The sequence below is a fragment of the Anticarsia gemmatalis genome, chromosome 11 (genome assembly GCF_050436995.1).
Source record: "Anticarsia gemmatalis isolate Benzon Research Colony breed Stoneville strain chromosome 11, ilAntGemm2 primary, whole genome shotgun sequence".
NCBI classification, from domain to species: Eukaryota; Metazoa; Arthropoda; class Insecta; order Lepidoptera; family Erebidae; genus Anticarsia; species Anticarsia gemmatalis.
In genome coordinates, this window is record NC_134755.1 from 10184355 (window position 1) to 10203877 (window position 19523).

At 40.8% G+C, this 19523-nt stretch overlaps 1 protein-coding gene across 5 annotated transcripts; it reads right to left on the minus strand.

The window, feature by feature from the left end:
• Positions 1–239: 239 nt before the first annotated feature.
• On the minus strand, positions 240–18918 carry LOC142976725 (uncharacterized). 5 transcript variants are annotated; one of them, XM_076120246.1, is made up of 12 exons: positions 16596–18918; positions 8378–8459; positions 7772–7838; positions 7109–7222; positions 6676–6766; positions 4510–4689; positions 3861–3990; positions 2367–2511; positions 1735–1840; positions 1499–1646; positions 1237–1267; positions 240–650 (listed from the first exon to the last, which is right to left on the minus strand). In XM_076120246.1, exons 1-12 carry the CDS (start codon positions 18492–18494, stop codon positions 644–646), a joined length of 3000 nt encoding a protein of 999 aa, XP_075976361.1. In that variant the 5' UTR covers positions 18495–18918; the 3' UTR covers positions 240–643. The 5 variants fall into 5 exon arrangements, with proteins under 5 accessions (XP_075976361.1, XP_075976360.1, XP_075976358.1 ...); XM_076120245.1 differs by having other exon boundaries at positions 4498–4689; positions 16596–18917; XM_076120243.1 differs by lacking the exon at positions 1237–1267 and having other exon boundaries at positions 16596–18917.
• Positions 18919–19523: the final 605 nt, after the last annotated feature.

The window sequence follows — 19523 nt, forward strand, 5'->3', positions numbered from 1 at the left end:
ATGTTTTATTGTGGAGTGCATCATCTGAAAGTTGTTTTTAATAACCCCCTTAACTCCAAAAGTAATGTTAGAAGATCGTCGGGCTTCTCCAATTCCTCTTCCATAGTTTGGACTATACTGCGATATGTTCTTCTAAGATTATAAAGACCCAAGAATAGGTATTCAAATTTTAAAAAAGAGTTTCCTATTGTACAATCTATTCATCGATGAGATTTGGATCATGCAAATAAAAAATAGTGTCCAGACTGACAGTCTTTATTTCGAATAATAGTTACTTTATAAATACAAATTGAGAAGTACCGATTCACAACAAAATATTACCTAGATTACAATGTTCGACAAAATAATTATCACTTATCACTTCATTACAACTGTACAAGTTTACACGCGCATCGACGAACCTCGACGCGTCGGCGGCACTTATTGACTATGTCGTCCTGCGGCTCGGCGCGGGCCCGGCGTGCGGCCCGGCGGGGCCAGGCGGGGCCAGCGGGCAGGCGGGCCGGGCGGGGCCGGCGGGCCGGCCGGGACCCGGCGCGGCCGCAGCTCAAGGGAGCTCGGCTCGGTGCGGGGCGCCGCTCACCTGCTGAGCGAGTGCGATCGCTCGCGGGACCCTGAACTCTCACCGTTACACCGCGCGCGGTCATTGCCTGTGAAATGTACACCACGTTCGATTTATTTCCATGTTTGGAGTTTGTGGCAGCTAATGAGTATGTTTCGAAATGCCAGTAGAATCTCGTTAAACATATTTTACATCAACCATGTCTATCTACATCGCGTCTAAAAAGATTCGACTGACATCGTATGTGCCATTATAAAAATACAGTGACGGATGTACCATATTTTTTAATTTTATTAAAAATAACCTATTACAGTAGAGCCGTCAATAATGTTAAAATAGTCAGAACATGGTAAAAAGATTGTAATAGAATTTATCGCTTTACTCGTGTAACGATAAGCGCTTACAAAGTAAAATGTTCTTATTACGTAGAATTTACGGCTCGTTTGTCATAGATTTTCTTAAGTTAGATACTTGGTACAACCGACCCTTGAAAATAAACAGCGGAGGTTACTGACGATAAATATAGTAAGCGAAAGAAATCAACGGCACACTAAGAACACAATATAAAAAACCAATTAATCGTAACGTCATGTCGCAACATGTGTTTCAGTATGTATAATAATAAAATTAAAATAAAAGCTTTTATAAAGCGTCTAACGATAAAAAGGCCTGACCTAAGAAACGACGGCCTTGTAAACTGGTGTCCTATAACAAAAGAAACTCGACATGAATCGGGCGACACAACATCGACGTCGCTCACATTTCATTTCGGGGACGTCTCAAGTTCAAAATCATAGTTGAGTACATTTAATTTCGCTATCATGGTTTCTTTCGGTTAAAATATATAGGTCGGCGAAGAGCCTGGAGGGACGGGCCCCCGCGTGGTAGAGTGCGGACAGTCGTTGTGGGCGCGGTGTGGTCGTGGTGGGTACTGACCGAGGCGCTGGTGCGGCGGCAGCTTGTTGAAGAAGGGATGCTTGAGCGCGTCCCGCAGCGTGATGCGCTGGGAGGGCTCGTACTCCAGCATGCGCGCGATGAGCTCGAACAGCTGGCGCGACTCCTCGCCCGTGCTCTGCAGGTACCTCTGTGGGGGAGCGGCGCGGTTATGTCGAGTGGCAGGGAGATACACAAGATACACGTTCGATCAGGTTATATTTGTATCGTCGACTCACCAGTAGAGGTTTGCAGTTTTCTCTGACGTATCTGCCGGCTGACGATTTCTCGTCCCAGTCTAGTTTACCGTGGTAGAAATATTTTGTCCTCGTTTTCCGCGCCATTCTGGAAGGTGTAAATATTATTTAAAAAACGTAAATACTTTCGTTTCGCAACGCGCACTTGAGACTGTAGTTATTGGCCTACTTTTTATCGACGCGAGAGTTTCGTATCGAAGGAGAATGTTTATTTGGACGGTTCGGTTTAGTGAACGATCCGAGCGGTCGGCCGGCGTTACGTAAACCGGCTCACGGTAAACGACGACCGAACGTTCACAGCCGGTTTTCTAGATTAGACTCGTGGGAATTTCCATTACTGAAACCTAAATAAACCATCACACAGTGGAAAATGTGAACATAATATTTAGACAATGAACACATTTAACGCGATCATACTTGTCTGTACGTGTATGTTTGTTTTTTACAGTTCTCATAATTATCTGGCACACATTGATATATTACTAGGTATCTTATATATTAATATGGTGCGCTATGTGACCTACCTGGGCAAAACAGAATAATAAATAGGTGTATTTGCAACGTAGACGCGATACAGTCATCGAGTTCAAATAAATAATTAATTTGTTTATTACCTATAAGGTATTGGTCCTAAAATTCTCTCCATCATGGCGAGGTGTTCCCTGTTGTCATGTGTTTGGAAGAGCGTGATGCCGAGATACAACTCGAACATGATGCAGCCGATTGACCACACGTCGCACGGCTGAGACCAACCCAATTCTGAAATAAATAAAAAACAAAATTAGATCACCATCAATTTAAGTTTTACGCAAATAATTTTAAGCGTTCTATTTATTTGCGACAAAACAAAAAAAAAAGAATGCTACAACAATAAAGACAAAATAATTTGGCAAGGGGCTTGAAAATGTAAATTGATTTCGTCGCCGGTATTAGGGTTGAAAATCACAAGTATAATACATGTATTTTTCAATCGGGCTTTGTATTTTTCAATAAAAAACAGAAACTTTCAAAGAGGTCTTACGATGTATCTTTCGAAAGTTTCCGTTTTTTACATGTATTTTACATATATTTTACTGTATTTTAGGACTAATAATGATAAAATAACTTTATGGTTAAATCAGCATTAATCAGCATCCTCTTTTACATATAATTAAAAATCATTCAATTGGTTGTTGTCTTGTTCACAAATAAACCCCAAAAAATACTACTTGCACGATATACATTATTTTTATTATTTTAACGAGCACGACAAAATGTGGCACTGACTGATATTGTAACTGATTTCGTTGTAATTTATGAAAAATACATTGATTAATACACGTATTATACATGTAAACTTGTATTTTTCAAACAGCCCTATATTTGTATTATTCCAAAGTTACATGTATTTTACTGGAAAGTTTCAAAGTTGCGAAAAAAACAAATGAGTATCTTTCGCCATTTTCATCCCTAGCCGGTATCATAATTTCATCGGAACATTGGTGTCAGGTCATGTGACTCGACGATTTATATTGTTATAAATGTGCGCGAACATTGCTCGCTCAGATATAAAGTGATGTTCATGGAGCTATTGTGTGCCAATCAAGCATTGCCGCTCAATTGGCGGTGATCACTTTCAATTTACAAAGTCAAGGTCAACAAGATCGCTATAATAGCGTCCCAATAAACACGTTCTGGGGTACCGTTATGAGCTTTTTCGCCACACAATGACGAAATATACCTTTGTATGTTTATTAGAAAACGAGTTTATTACTTTTCATTGGTGAGAACAATGGTAAAGGTGGGTGTTCTAATTATGTAGTTGACCGGGGTAACGAAAAAATATGAAACTTGTATTCGTAAAAGGTTCAAATAAAATGCCCAGGCTGTGTAATTTTGCCGGGAAATAGTGTTGAACAGACTGAAACATTTCGTTAGGCACTCATTTGATACTAACGAAAATATGAAACTGTGATGTCACTTTGTCATAATCCTATACTAAAATGTAATTTTCACATTTCATTAAGAGAAGTTGATTTGACTGGTAGTAGTCATCTACCTTTCAAAATATGTTAATTCAGAAGAAGAAAAATGTATGAAGATACATAATAAGGTAAAACGGTTTATACCTAATATAACTTCCGGCGCTCTGTAGTGCCTGGTGGAGACGATGGTGCTGTGGTGTTCGTGGTCGAATGTGGCGCTGCCGAAGTCTATCAGTCTCACGTCACTGCGCTTCACTCGCCGTAAATCATGCTTCTATAGCGAATAAATAACACATTACATTTTTTTTATTCTATTTCGTCATGGGCACAAAAAAACTATTTGTTTTTGTTTCTTAAGGTTAGACTACGACTCTGTACATACTTACAGACTTTGGATTTCTATGAACCGAGTGTTTTTGTATAAGCAAGTTTCTCTTGTTACAAAATTTGTTATGAGACTTACTGAAACAGTGCCTACAAACATTTACTGAAATTGTAGTTCCGATTTCGGTCGTAGTCTAAACAAAATTTCAGGAATGTGGATTAGGTGATTAGTTTGTTTTTTAAAGAATAAAGAATATCGGCAGAGCATGCGATGGGCAAAGAGCAAGAAGTTTTATTATGAGCATATATATTACGTAATTCTGCAGAGAGAGATTAAAATATAGACAGGAGTTGCTAATATGACACAATACTTTAAGAAATAGAGGAGATAGGTGATAGTGAGAAAAGGTTCATCAAACAATTATAATAAAAATCTAATACTTTTGTCAATACTTACATCTGAACTTACTTTTTTGGAACCATTATATACACTGACGACTTCGTAGTCGCTGTCCACGAACAGTATGTTCTCTGGCTTGAGATCTGTGTGTGTGAGCTTGTTGTCGTGCAGGAACAACACGCTGTATATCAGCTGGTACGATATGTGTCGCACCTGCTCTAGGGGATAAGGCTGGTAGTTGTTGTCTTTCTGGAATTACAAAAATAAATTATTTTCAACTATTTATCCATACTAATATTATAAATGCGAAAGTCTAAAACTCCGTCTGTCTATCTGTTACTCAATCACGCCTAAACTACTGACCCAATTTGCATAAATTTTGGTATGGAGATATTTTGATATCCGAAAAAGGACATAGGCTACTTTTTACCCCGGGAAATTGACGCATATCCATGGAAAAATTCGCGGCGGACGAAGTCGCGGGTAAATCGCAAGTCATAAAATAAAATAAAACTAGCGGTGGTCCCGGCTTCGCTTATGTTTATAGCTGTTTAACCTCAACAAATTATACTCTAAAACATTCCTAGGATATTGCACGATGTATTGGTAGAAGCAGCAAGAAAATTCGTTTAGGACACCGAATATACCGCAAGCAGACGGACAGACGCGACGAAGCGTCTCCGTTTCATTATATGTATATAGCGAACAAGAAAACTATAAAAAATGATGTGCGTATGTAGGTCTTAAAATAGTGCCAGTACATGACATCACGTACACAATTCTTTGTTATTGTAGACGGCATTTTATTTGCTACTTATTATTTCATTAGTATATTTGTTCCACGCACAAGTATAATGTTGAATGCAAACAAGGAAAATGTCTATATTCCGAGGGATTTACTTGTTCCATTTAAATATATTTACACAGTAATTATATGTAATTTCGATTAAAACCCTATGATGCACACAACTAAGTTTCCAATGCAATTATAAACGGAGGTTAACCAAGGAAAATAATAAACTGTAACATTTCCTTGACTGAGACTTAAATTAATACGTGACGTGGTTATTCACAGCAAAAACAAGCAGAACAATAGCAAGAGACATACTTATGAATTAGTGTCAAATTTTACATGGCTATTCAAATATGTTTTTTCTTCGGTCGTCATTAGTGGAGCTATTATTACAACGTGTTTATTTTTATGTTTAAGTATCATTTAAAAAAACATTAATACGGTTAACAGGAAACCTTATAACATTATGAACCTGAGACCCCAAAACACTTCTGAGAATTTTGATTCAGAAAAGAACCTGATTAAATTGTTGGACAACATTTTGATTAGTCATTATGTGAATCAGAGCGGGTATATTTCAATGAACATATCCCGTTATGACACCGTGACCCGACTGGAACTTTCTATGCCGCTCAGACGTCATACCGAATCCTAGGAAACCGTATCATCAATGGCGAGTGCGTATCTGATTAAAATAGAGTAGGTTCACACAAACAGATGGTTATCTGTGAAAAGTCATACGGGGTGAACCCGTTATGGCAGCGATTGCGTATTAAGTTATATTTATACCTATTTATCACTGTCATTGGGTGTCAATCAGCATCATCGACGCTTGGCAAATGATCTTGTTATTTTGAGGAGTGAATGAGTGTGTCGAGTCAAGAAATAGGGTAATTACAGTTCACGTAGGCGATACACTAACAAATGGATGTGCATCGTCGCCACTTTGTTTTGCACATTGTAGGTGTAATGCCAACGTGATCGTGAATATCGCGCCAGTAGGGCGGAGTATCATCTTAATCAAAGTCCGTTTTACCAGTCAGCATGACAGCTCGAGATTCACAGATTTATACATCGTTGCCGATTACTTGCTTACGACAACAAAATGTTATGGATTTAAATGCTAACTACCTACTTTATATAGCTATTTAAAATAACAATTACTTTTTATTAAGCTAGCGTTGCACCCCAATTTAGTCAGGTATTGACTAATGGTCTCAGTTTCAATGTCAAATGCAAATTATTATAATTGTCAGAAGTAATAGACAATAACTCGCCAACAAGGACATTATTTATTTTGTAGAATGTGAAAACCCGCATGTCAGACCACCATTAATATATATTTTATTAGTTATCAATGTAATGACGCATAAGTTATTTAATGTACAATATCATGCGAGGGAGTTTTCGTATAGTTGGGGTAATAATACCGTGACACTTACCAGGAAGTCGAATACACTTTGTCCGAGCATTTCAAACGCAATGCACATGTGGCCGTGGTATTCGAACCAGTCTAACATCTTAACGCATAAGCTGAAACATAGAGAAACACACGACTGTAGCGATGTTATCAGGTAACAGTATATTCTTCTAGAACAATACCTACGGTATTCGGTATTGTTATATAAAAGCTATAATGAGCGCGTAATCAAATAATATGTGAAGTTCAGCGCGCGGTGGGCACATGGTATTTTTGTGTGTTGGGAGTTGACATCGGGTGCTTCGTTGGCGGAGCGCCAGCCAGGAGCAATAACGTCGCATATAAACGTGCAAGGTCAAATATTGCTACATTCGCCGGCTTCGCCCGACGTCCAGCCTCGACTGTATCAACATGTGACGCCGCTACACAATAATAAAACATAATCAAACACTCACTTTTTACAATCAGGGTCGACGTCAGCTAACTTTTCTAATACATTAATCTCGAGTTTTGCAGCCTCTCTGTACTTCTCAACGTTCTTGATTATCTTCAGAGCCATTCTGTGCTCCCTGGAATTTATAATTAGACAGTGTTATGTTATATTCCACTATATAAAACCAGGAATTTGGCAATAAGTATAGAAATTTGACGAGGTGCTACATACTATAAACAAATGAAAATAGAAATGAATAATTAACTAGAGGCGTGTCCTGCCAAACAATGTGTGTCATCATCCGGCGCCGCGCGGATACATCGCTCGTCTAGATACTGTTAAACAACTATGCAATCATTTTTTTCAAACATCATCGGTATGCTAGTGTAATTTCTTTAAAGAGAGGGCGAATATTCAATTAAGCAATGTACTTTTGGTATGTGCGTACTATGTTACTGTAGTGTGCGACCGGTTTAACTTGGTGATAAAAACATGACACGAATGCAGCTTTATGTTGCATGCAATGTTGTACTGTCACGAAAACTAATATATGCAACAGAAGATGTATGCAAATTATATGAATACCTTTATATTACTAGAGTACGGTCGGCGATGTTATCGCTGCGCTCGCTCTCACCTGGCATTGGCTACATGCACTAGTACAATGTAAAACAGAGATACTCACATTTCTAAGTCCTTCACCTCGACCACCTTGCCGAAGGTGCCCTCACCGAGCGTGTCGATGATTTTGTCTGCAATGAAACCAAGGCAGAATGATTAGTTAACTGAACACAGCACAAAGTCATGAAGGAATCATCATTGAATATCCGTGTGCCTAAGAGTTCATTGATACAAGTCGGCGGCCCCTTGAATTAACAACTCTAGTATTCAATAACACGGACAAACAAAGTACGGGGTTCCAACAGGACTTTATTCGTTTGTGGCTTTGTTACTGTATTATGAAAAAAGTTTATAAAATACATTTCAAAAGCAGAAAATCTTATTCTGAAATCTTCAAAAACACGAATCACTGAGTCAAAGGACTTTGCGGTATCTTTTTGGGTAGTATTTTCTGCAATCTGTTGTGTTTTTGTGACTCATGTGTGATAAATGTGTGGTTTCCATTATTACAATAGTGAGTGTAGTTTTCTGGTCTATTAAATGTGAGGGTATGTATTGTTGTGTTTGTGTGTGTGTATTTGTGTTAGGTGAGTGTTGTGTGTGTGTGTATGTGTGTGTATTGTATGGTGTAGTGTAAACATTTGGTTAAGTTATGGGTGTGGACACGAACATCTCGCTCCCATGACATATCCGGGCCAGTAGACCAGATGTCCGTCCTTGTCGTCCTTGACGGAGGAGCGTGCCCGGGAGCTCTGCATGCGCCAGCGCCGCACCGCACAGCCGCACCGCCGCCGCACCGCACCCGCACGCCGCGCGCAGACATCACGCCACAGCCACACGCACCACGCCACATGCCACGTAGAGCGCGCCACGATCGCCACGACCCGAGTAGTGTTGTACCCAACAATCAGACAATGGAACGGTTGCCCGTCAGACAAGCGACATTTGGTATGGTGTGTCGGAGGTACATGCTGTTAGAGGGCGGACGGATTGGCGCTGCGGTGCCGACCCGAGCGGACGCCGCCGACACCGCGCCGACTCGGGACCGGGACCGGATAGGATCGGGGGTCACCAGGAGCGGAACACGATACACCACTGGCATTCCGATCTCTTTCACAAATCACCTCACGCACAGGAATGTTAGGAAAGTGTCCACCCGATATTAAGTCGATCACATTACTAACTTTACGGAAGGCGGATCTATCGTTACTTCGTTTATGTTTTGAGCTCGAAAATATTTTAACACAGAGAAGACACATTTTAGCTTTTATACTACGCACAAATAAGCTAATTACATGCACTATCATCATACAGTACTTCAATTATTATACTTTTTAGCTGTCAACTGTCAACACACTGTTAGTAACACAAGATACGCGTAGTTCGTTACTATGTACCCTCCAATACGTTATTTTTTGTATACCCGCCGATGTGGATATAACTTTAACAAAGTTAACAAATACATGCATCAATTTTATGTGGAATAGATTTTTGATAACGTACATAAGATAGCCGAGGAATATCTGGTTTTATTATTCAACGACGAGTTATTACGAGCATATAGTCATGTGATAATATTTATGAAATAAAATGAATTAGAGATTTGTCAAGAATGCAATGCATACGGTCCTACGATACGATACGTAAAGGTGCGTAGATATATTCAAAAAACCACGGACCAGGTGTATGTTAGCAGCACACAGTGCGCAGGCGGTTGTTAGCGTGTGCTTACAGGCGGCGTGGCCGCGCGCCGCATCAGGTGTCGCGGCCGCTGGGGACGCTGGCGGCTGCGCAGCTCCGGCGGGAGCATCACCACGTCGCCCACGCCTAGCGGTTGTTCTTTCTTGGGTGCGATCACTTCGCTTGGCAAGTCGTTAGATTCCTTGTCGCCGATTCTGCCGTACACCTCGTCCAGGTGTGCATACTTCATTATCAGGCCCTGGATCTCTTTTCGTCGTGTTTCTCGGTCGTTGAGCACGCGATCTCCGACCGGTGTTTTATCCTCGTCCTCGTCCTCATCACTTGACGGAAAATATATTTGTTTCTGCCGCCCTACTTCTCTAGACGGAGAGGATGCCGGCGTTTTAGTTATCTTTAACTTGGTAGTAGTATCGTTGATGGCCTGTTGTGGAGGTGAAATCAAGTCACGTATTCCCGGTTGTATGTTGATATCGATAGGACGCAAAGATAATTTTCCTATTTTTCTATCACTGTTTTCGCTCTTTTCAGCTCTGAGGGATCTTCTCTGATGTCTTCGGTAAACACTATCTCGATCTTTGCCGTAATAAGGCCGATCTTTCAAAGGAATGTCGAATCCATTTTTATAATCATCTTTATTCTTATGACTAGACGACAATCTACGGTCAGCAGTATTCCTGAATGGAGTTTTGTCTCTTGTTTTTTCTCGTGAGTAATTGTTTCTTTTAAAAGAGTTTTCACCAAACACAGCCGTTGTTAAACTCCGCATTAGACCCCGCGACAAAGATGGCTCAGGCTCTAATGTTTTATCGCGATCCTCTTTTTCCTTTCGTGCCCTTTCTTTTTTCTGAACTGCAATTCTGTCCAATACTGAAGAATATTTGTCTTCCAAACGACTACGCGTATTACCTAAGAAAATGCTGTCTATGTTATTATTGGGCTCCTTGAGAGGGTATCGCTTAGTGAACGGTGATGATTTATTATCTTTCAAGTGAGCTCTGCGGAATGAGTCATTGCGACCGAGTGCGCTAATCCCGGAGGTAGAATGCAAAGGTGAGGTGTCAATACGCGACTTCGTAGCGCCCAGGTAACTTGAGTACATACGATCATCGGTCAATTTTTTAGCTTGTGCACTGGATGTAATCGATGTGTACGGTGAGATATGACCATTGTTTTCATAACGACGCACATTTGCTAATGTGGAATTTTTGTTCGAAATGAGTTTATCATCAAAACGTGACCGGGCAGAAGATAACTTGGCGTCGGCTGCGATTTCAGTCTTCTCTGATGGTCCTCGCCGAGTAAGTCTGTTGATAAAACTGGAGTATCCATCGGAAAGCAATTGCGTGACACTCGTGGTGGATGACCGGTTATAACGCTGACGTCGCGGGCTCGTCGTAGCGCTAGCACTTGTGCTCAGACTAGCCATAATGTTTGTTTTGGCAGTTTTAACAGTTTTATTACAAACACTTTAACCAGGATATATCACATAATACTCCAGAAACGTCATATTTACACATTTAAACTGATTTAGCCATTTATTTAAGGTTCCCACGACATTTTCTAGTTTATACGGCGCTTGCTCCGCCACCGGACATGAGACTGGTTCTATCTCGAGATCGAGAGCGTACCTAAGCGCGAACGAATTTCAGAAAGATCACTAGCGCAACCGAGTGCGGCCGCCGGTGCCAAGTAATCGTCGTGCACTAAAAATATCGGCAACCCGTGGGAGCGCCCTCCCGCGCACTCCGAGGTGCCCGCCGCGAACACATTTCTTCGCATTACACTTCACTACGTTTTTTCGTATTATTTTAAAAGTATGTAGATTACATTGCCTATTCTCAGAAAGTCTATTTCTGGGTTATTTAGTCCATAGTATTTGGCAAGGGTCAATGACCCTAGATTTTTAACATTAAAAATAATTGTATGTATTGTATTTAGTACTCTACGTCACCATTTTGGCAGAGCAACGACTTTAATGTTGTCTCATTGTTCTAAAACTCCCTAACTCACTTGCAAGCAAGTTGAAACATCCATCTTTTATAAACAAATTATGCATTGCGAATTTTATATTGTTGATTAGATCAGTATGCCTGAGTAAAAATAATTATAAACATGCATGTATAATAAATTCGTCACCGTGAACGTCACGATGCGCTAAATATGTGCCAGTGTAAACAAACAGACAACACTTATTAAATTTCAAACAGCGCGTTGTTAATTCAGACTTGTAATATCATCGGTGGAGATGGACACCTTGGTCTCAACGGTGAGCCTCGGAGCCAAGACTGTTCTGTCAATAAGCTGTAGGTAATTGGGTCAGTGGAGCGTGTGCGAGCACTGAACAATGCCGCCGCTGCCCGCGACCGACACGAACGTTACTCGCCGCGTGCGCACGCTGCTACCACGCAACATAACCATCTTCTCACAAACATAACACCCATAGGTCGACTCTTATCGCACAAATATTTAAATCAGCATTAAATATTGTATAAAACATGCGTTATCTGTGCTCACAACAGACGATACAAACCGACGGATGTGGGCGCTGTCATTCTGGAGATGCCATGATAAAGACACCGACACGACTCAACTACGTGCTGTCTCACGCTTATCTTATTGTAAACTATTTATCGTGTATGTGTTACCAAAGTTTGATTGATTTTTTACGTGTAGTTCATATCTTCTGAATCACCATTTAATATATGATATTAACTGAATAAACGGTAAATAACTGGTGATAACATTACATTACATACAGTTGTCATAATTTCTTTCTGGCACATACTGTTTATAAGAAGTTTGTGTGCAACGGAAACAACACAAAAATAATCTTGCATTCTTAACGTAATATCGCGTACTCCATCACTGCCACAGCATATTCTTCATGTGCGGCGGTCGCTAATTTTCTACTTTCACTTGGCAAACATTTTTCTGCACTATAGCCAACGTTATTTGCAAACTACCGTAATGCCTATAATTACTGATCAATATCTACTTTTAACATTCTTTAATACAAAATTGTAGAGTTTAATGACTTTGTTAGAATGTGGACCAAAATTGATGCACGTATTTTTCAACCCGAACTTATTTGCTTGAGGGTATTGTCTGCTAAATATTTTGTTACTATAAATACGAATTAGTTTGTACATTATTTTGACGAGTGACACACCTTGGGGTATCCGAACTGGTCTAATGTGACAGGATAATTAAAATTGACTATTTTCTCTAATATACTGAGGAAACTAAATGTTTTCATTTTATGCACAGTAAGGTAAGTCGTGATCACTAACAATAACACTGATGTGAGACGTTCATCACCGACAATAGTATCGTAGCACTTGTACATAGACACTATCATATTATTGTTGGAATGAGCTAACATGGCACACCGGTGTTGAGATATTGTCAGTTACTAAACAGCATGCATACTGACGGTTAGCCAGCTGTTTCGATCCGCTTTGTAATAGGGTGCAGGTAAAAACTGCCCTAACAGGATTGGTCCCTCATCTTGACAATAAGCATTCGGCCTCACATTTTGCGCCCGTACCTTAAGATCAAATATTTTTAAACACACTATGATAAATTTATACTAATTGAGATAGTGGGTTTCCATTATTTAGTACGGTTTATATGACATACAGTTTGAATAACATAAAATCTTAGTAAAAAAACTGTTGTTGAAATAAGATAAGTTTTATTTCACTTTTATGCACTAAGGTGACACCGGTATTTTTCTTTTTATGTGTTTATTGTCTACTAAGTTTAGTTCGGAAGCGGGTACGTGCTCATTTGTACGATAATATAATAGTCTCATGTTATTTAGGTTCTACTAAAAAAATATAACCCGAATCTAACTTAATAAGCTTATAATGTACATCGTCTAGGTTCCTATTTCAAAAGTTGTAGACTGACCTTGCCCACTAGCCGGCTACAAGCGCCATCCACATCAAAAAGGATCTCCGCGACCACAGAGAGTAATTTCGAGACATCGTGCCACTTACAGCCGTGTTCCTTGAGAAATCGTTTATATAGCTCATAAAAGGAGGCAATACGTAAGGGTATACGAGAGCGATCGTGTTTTATTGACAATTCGGCCATTATGCACTACACTGCACTGCACTGCACTGTTTAGACGCGAGCGAGCCGCCGGCGACGTGGGGCGGGTGGCCAGCCCGCCGCCTGTTACACAACTGTACACAATGCACACGACGCGCGGCACAACCACTCAGCCTCTACACTTACTGAGCCGACAAAAAGATGACACAATACTATGATAACTTGATCTTAGCGTTTACTTAGATACGAGCGGACACTCGAATACATGTATTGTATCGTTCACTCTACGTTCGAGACTAAACTGCGTGGGTCCGCAGCTCCATGGCTTTTAATTAAAGATGGCATGCACAAATGGAGCGAACAATTTGAAGCTTTCTGTATCGGTTGAAACAGGATTTATCCGAATTTCACTCGTTAAAATTGTTGTCGTTCCATGAACAAAACGTGAACGCAAATTACTTATGAAGGCAAAATTAATATTTTCATGTTCTACGCGGGTGAATGGTAAGAACAAGACTGAGGAAGATTAGATGTGTCTAATTGATATTATGGTTTAACAACTGACAGTCGCCTGCTACCGGGTCAACACCCTTGTAACATGTTATTTAAAAATATTATGTTGTTAATAATGTATTAAGATGATCGTAAACATTATTTCGTTTGTGTTCCGTTTCAAACATCACGATAAGGAACTTCTTCAATGTCAATGTAAGTACCCAGTACGTAATATGTTTATTTTGCGTGTACTTGGTGTAATTAAAATTATTCACATTCACCTTAAGTATTTCGATGGAATCAAATATGTCAAGCATTTAACATTACTCAAGGACTATTCAAAAAGGTTTTGAAGAATGCCATACGTCACGTTAATTATGAGAATGTATTATTTGTGAATGGTACAACTGTTAAGTACTGTACATAATAAATCTAAACAGATTGTTGCAGTGTTTGACTTATATGAAGAAATAATATGCATGTGCATAATATCATTAAAGGGAAGGCGCTCTCGTCTGTGTGTCCAGTGACAGAAATGTTAAGGTATGACAATGTGAATATAATTGTGAAGCGGAACGTACTTCACGCAGAGTGCGCTGTTGGCGCAACACGAGCGATATCGGCAAGGTCGGCCGGAAGGAATTGGGCATTACCAAATAGATAGGTGGGCAAAACTACGGGCGTACCGCATTTATCAGACCACTATCTCGATCGCCATTGGCGGAGCACGCCACTCGCGCTGTATTAATACGCGATACCTACTACTACCAGCTTACCTATGAACTTGACCTCTGACCACTAACGCTAAGCAAATAATGTTCTTACATAAGGTTCTATGTGACCAACTATGAATGTTAATGAGAATCATTGATGACTTCCATATTATACCGGATTATATCCCTTGTTATCATGTTTATCATTTTGATAATTAAATATTATTACCATGCAATAAGTATACACAATACACATGTCGCTTTATGTACTGTAGTAATAATATTACGTATTATTTAATTACTCTCACTGTAACTAAACTAATATTAACATCAAATATTACTCAAAATAAATTTATTTAAGTCTATCATGCAAATTTGCCTTGACTGATATCTGGAAGGCTTTGAACTTATATGAAAGGCTATTCACAGTAAGGCAGCGTCGTTTCATAAATCGATGTTCTTATTGTTAGCCCTTGAGGAAAATTAGCGTGAAATAAGGAAATTCTAGAATATTCCTCTTAGGCACACTTAAGACGACAGTGCTCGCATTTATAAAATAATATTATGAATAAAATGGTGAATACAGCAATTAAGAAAAATAAAGATTGTAGATATCAAACACAAATCATCAATGACAAACATGTAATCTACTGGGTTAGTAACTAAGAAAAACATACTAGGTACTCGTATTATATTAACATAATACCGTATTATGATTTCAATGGGTCAAAGTTCTCAAAAATAACATGGTGGTATATATGTGAGACTTCCTCTTATGGGAATGTCATCTGCCTCGATCCGGCTACAGCAGGATACAATTTATAGTTTTGGTCTCACAATTCAAAACAATTGAGTGGCACGCCTCTTGATGACTGTTCATTACTCAACTGTATCAGTCGCAACGATTCCTAGTAAGTACGCGCACTTCTTACACACACGATAACTTCAACGAATAGTACGTACAACAAATCATTAATTTGTGTTTGTCACATACAAAACAAAAAATCAGTTAGTCACTCCTCTGGTTTGCAATAGTAATTGAAATATGCACATTTAGATTGTTTTCCGTGATAAGCCATGCCAATTGCAGAATAATTAGTCAATAATTTATTAGTAAAACCATCCTATTCAAGTTCTTTGCGCTCGTCTATACAAATTATCATTTTGAAAGTAAAATTTTATGAATATGTATGAAACGATCAGGTCAGCAAAACGCGTGGGCGAGTGGGCGACGCTTGTTCACATCCATGGGCTGTTATCATAACACAGTATAAATGCATGACGGCAGTCTCTCCTAGGTGAAGGTGATCGTCGCGATACTATTTCGGTGCGCATGCGTCGTCCATGTTTTCAGCGCAAGTACAACGCCACGCGGCGCCATCTATCGATCGCCATTGGCATCTCATAGTTTCGTGCCAGCTGCTGATACTATTTTAAGTTCATCATATCGTACGCATATACCTTAACTTTGTTTATTGCAGCGGGGATTCTTAAATCACTATTGTTGCATATGAGTACCTAAACACAAACGTGCGATCCTATATTTATTATTATCGATACGATTTGAATCTATAATTACATACATATAATATTATCAAATCAGGATGCTGAAGCAAAACTCGGTAGATAGGTTCCAGTGCGATTAGAAGCGTCACAATATATAACAATCATACGGAAAGTATAACGATGAAGGAAATGTTTGGACATATTTTAGAACAGGTCCTAAGTCGTTATGAGGATAGTAATAAATTAAATCCTTGACCTAATAATATATGCTAAAATAGATGCACATTGCTCCCAATACACGCGCGCTGGCAGCGCGTGGCGCAGTACTCTCTCATACAACATGTATTTCATTTATTAACAGCGAGTGTAACAGTGTTTCAAGGCATGTTAATGTATAGAAATGGTATGCGGGCTGACCTCTACTTCTTTTGTCTGTTTCTCGGGTTTGAGTTGTGACACGTGCGCAGGCGGCAGTGGCGCGAACGAGCACGAAGGCTGCGGTTCTGGTGGTACAGGCGCTTGTGTCTTCGGAGCCGGCAGGGAAGCCACTTTGGGACTCTTCTGAATATCAGTCGGTCCTTCAGCATTTTGAACACGTATCTGCGGCGGATGCACTACGTTTGTGTGTTGTCCACTAACGGGTGGTCTTGGAGCCAACCAAGACGGGGGTACCGCAGGTGGGACAGGCGGTCTCCGTGCTACCTTCGGGGCATTATCAGCTACTTTGAAATCATTGTCACGGGCACAAAGTTCCGTTGATGGTTGACTTGTTCTACACTGTGGAGATTCACCAGTTTGAGTTACCTCCGGTTCAGATAAATTCACTAGTTTCTGTTTTACATCTACACCTTGTGAGGGCTGGTCCTCGTGTGTTTTAACAGATTCTTTTTCAGGTAAACTAATTTGTACGGGAGGTAGTTGTACAGGTGGTCGATCTTGAAGTGGAATGGATGGCAATTGACTCAGAGGTAGATTTGTTACATCGGTTGTGTTTGACGTGGCCGGTATATTTTTACCAGTTGTGGTTTCTTTACTAACGGCATTGAGCATTTCTGTTTTAATAGGTGAAACATCATCCCTACTTTGCGAATAATCGGTACTATCACAACAAGAGACTTCATCCAGACTCTGTACTAAGTCGAGCGCGGATGCTTCGTGGTAGTCGGTGGAACACGGAGATGTGTCATCACTGGTATCGTCAGCATCGTCAGGCCTTTGAGAACTTTTACTACTGGGAACAAACGCTAAACTAGAAGTAACATCGTTGGAAATATCAGCATTTAAGGATCCTTCACTTTGTGTAGATGATTCTCTATTATTTGACAACTCTACAGCACTAACTTTATCATCTTCACTTCCTACATTGCTCACTACAGCTTTCGTCGTTGGCACTTCAGTTTTTTGTGAGTTAGCCTCTCTATTGTCATTGTTATTTATTGGTTCATTAGCACTAACAATATTTGTATTTTCTAAAGTAAAACTGTTGTTATCCGCATAATTTTCCATTTTGGCTTGTTCTACCACCGGTAAACTCATGTATTGAGGGATAGCATAGTCTAAGTCTGTTAAAGGTGTGTAATGAACGCCATCTTCACCTAAAGGTGTTTCGTAATGTGGAGAATAATATTCAAAACCAGCATTTTCATTACAGTAAACAGACCACGGATCGTTAGATGGAATTAACGGTATCCCATCATAGTACATTTCAGGATTCATTTCTCTATCGATCAGGAATTCTGGTTTGTAATCCCAACCAGTCGGCACAAACGAATCTTCAAATGCTAAATAATTTTCCGGTAAAACAACCATGCCCTGGTTCAATTGGTGTGGATCCAGTGCGTACGACCCGTCGTAGAACGGGTTGTTTAATACGAGAGGAGGAGGTTGCATAGGCGCACATTCCATAGTCACTTCAGCGAACAATCCGTACTTAGATAAATCGGGTTCAGATCGTCTATGTCGGAATGCGCGCGGGTCGATTTCGTTAACGATTTGTGCCGCGTAAATATCCGAAACGTCAAAACTATGAGTTCTTCGCAAATAGCTTTCCGGTGGTAGGTGATATTCTATGTTTTGGTTATGGTCGAATACTTCTACTTGATCGTGGAAGGTTCCGTCATAGGTGGGCACACCCACGTTGTTTATTTCGTGTAAAGCATCCGCATCGTTTGTTTGGCCGCCACTACAGGGTGCAACTTGGAGGTCGCAGTTCGCGAGCGCAGCATCACTGGGTAGAAGCAGCACGTGAGGCAGTGCGGGCGGGGGTCCGCGGAACAGTAAGTTGTTGGGGGGTGGACGCGGCGGTTGGGCAGCCATGGCTTCGGCGCTGGCCGCCCGTGGCCCGACGCGGCGGACTAGTATTTCGGTGCGGCAGAGACGCGCCGGGCGGCCGGCTCAGCTTTGCGACTGACTGAAGGCGTTCCGAGTGACGAAGGCGAACACAAATAGAACGGGCGCAAGCGCGAGGAGGTCGCCGTCTCTCGCGCACATCTTCACGGGCGAAGGCGCACGCGCACGCGCACTCGTAAGCCAAACCCGTCCCGCGTGTTATCCCAAACAAGCACTCTGACGTTTACGCTTTATTCTGGTTCCGCACTTTGCTTACGGCATGTACAGGTGGAAGCACCGGAGTGAGGAAAATACAGGTTTACGGGTGGACACTTCTGTGGTAATGGCGAGTGTTGAATTTAACGAATCACACCATCCTTTCGCGCATCCTCAAAAATGAAAAAAGAAACATTGAAACTGACCTGTTCAGGGGGTGACCGCGGCGAGGACTCGTCACGGTGGTGCCTCCTCCGCCTGTGAGATGTCGGTGAACGCCGATGATGGGATCGTTTGGAACGTTCATTTCTCCGCCTCCACGAGTGCTCCGAGCTGTAAAATCATCGATCGGTGGGCTGTAGGGTTAGTGAGTAGGATAAGATAGTGCAACGAATGGCAACGAACGTTTAGGTGAGGTCCGTCTGTGTGCTAAGTTTTAAGAGCGAATAGCCGAAGCTTTACTAACGTTGGCGAGCGTTTCCCATGAGCGGAATGTGGATCTATCAGCTGAGCGAGGTGGTCAGGCGGCGGCAGGCAGCAGGCGCTGAGCAGCGCCCGCACGGTAGCCCAACGCCCTTGACCCGTGCCTAGGCCTTTTATGTTGTCTTATCTATACGATCTTCTTTATTTATATAATGTCTATGTTGAAGTACTTAGATGTATATCTAACGACAGTATAACATATCCGCATCTTATTCAATAATGAGTAATGTAAATAACGTACACATGTTGTGAGCGCACCCGACGATTACGCTAAAACACAATCCTAAACATGATTCAAACCTTCACAGTCAAGGCCAC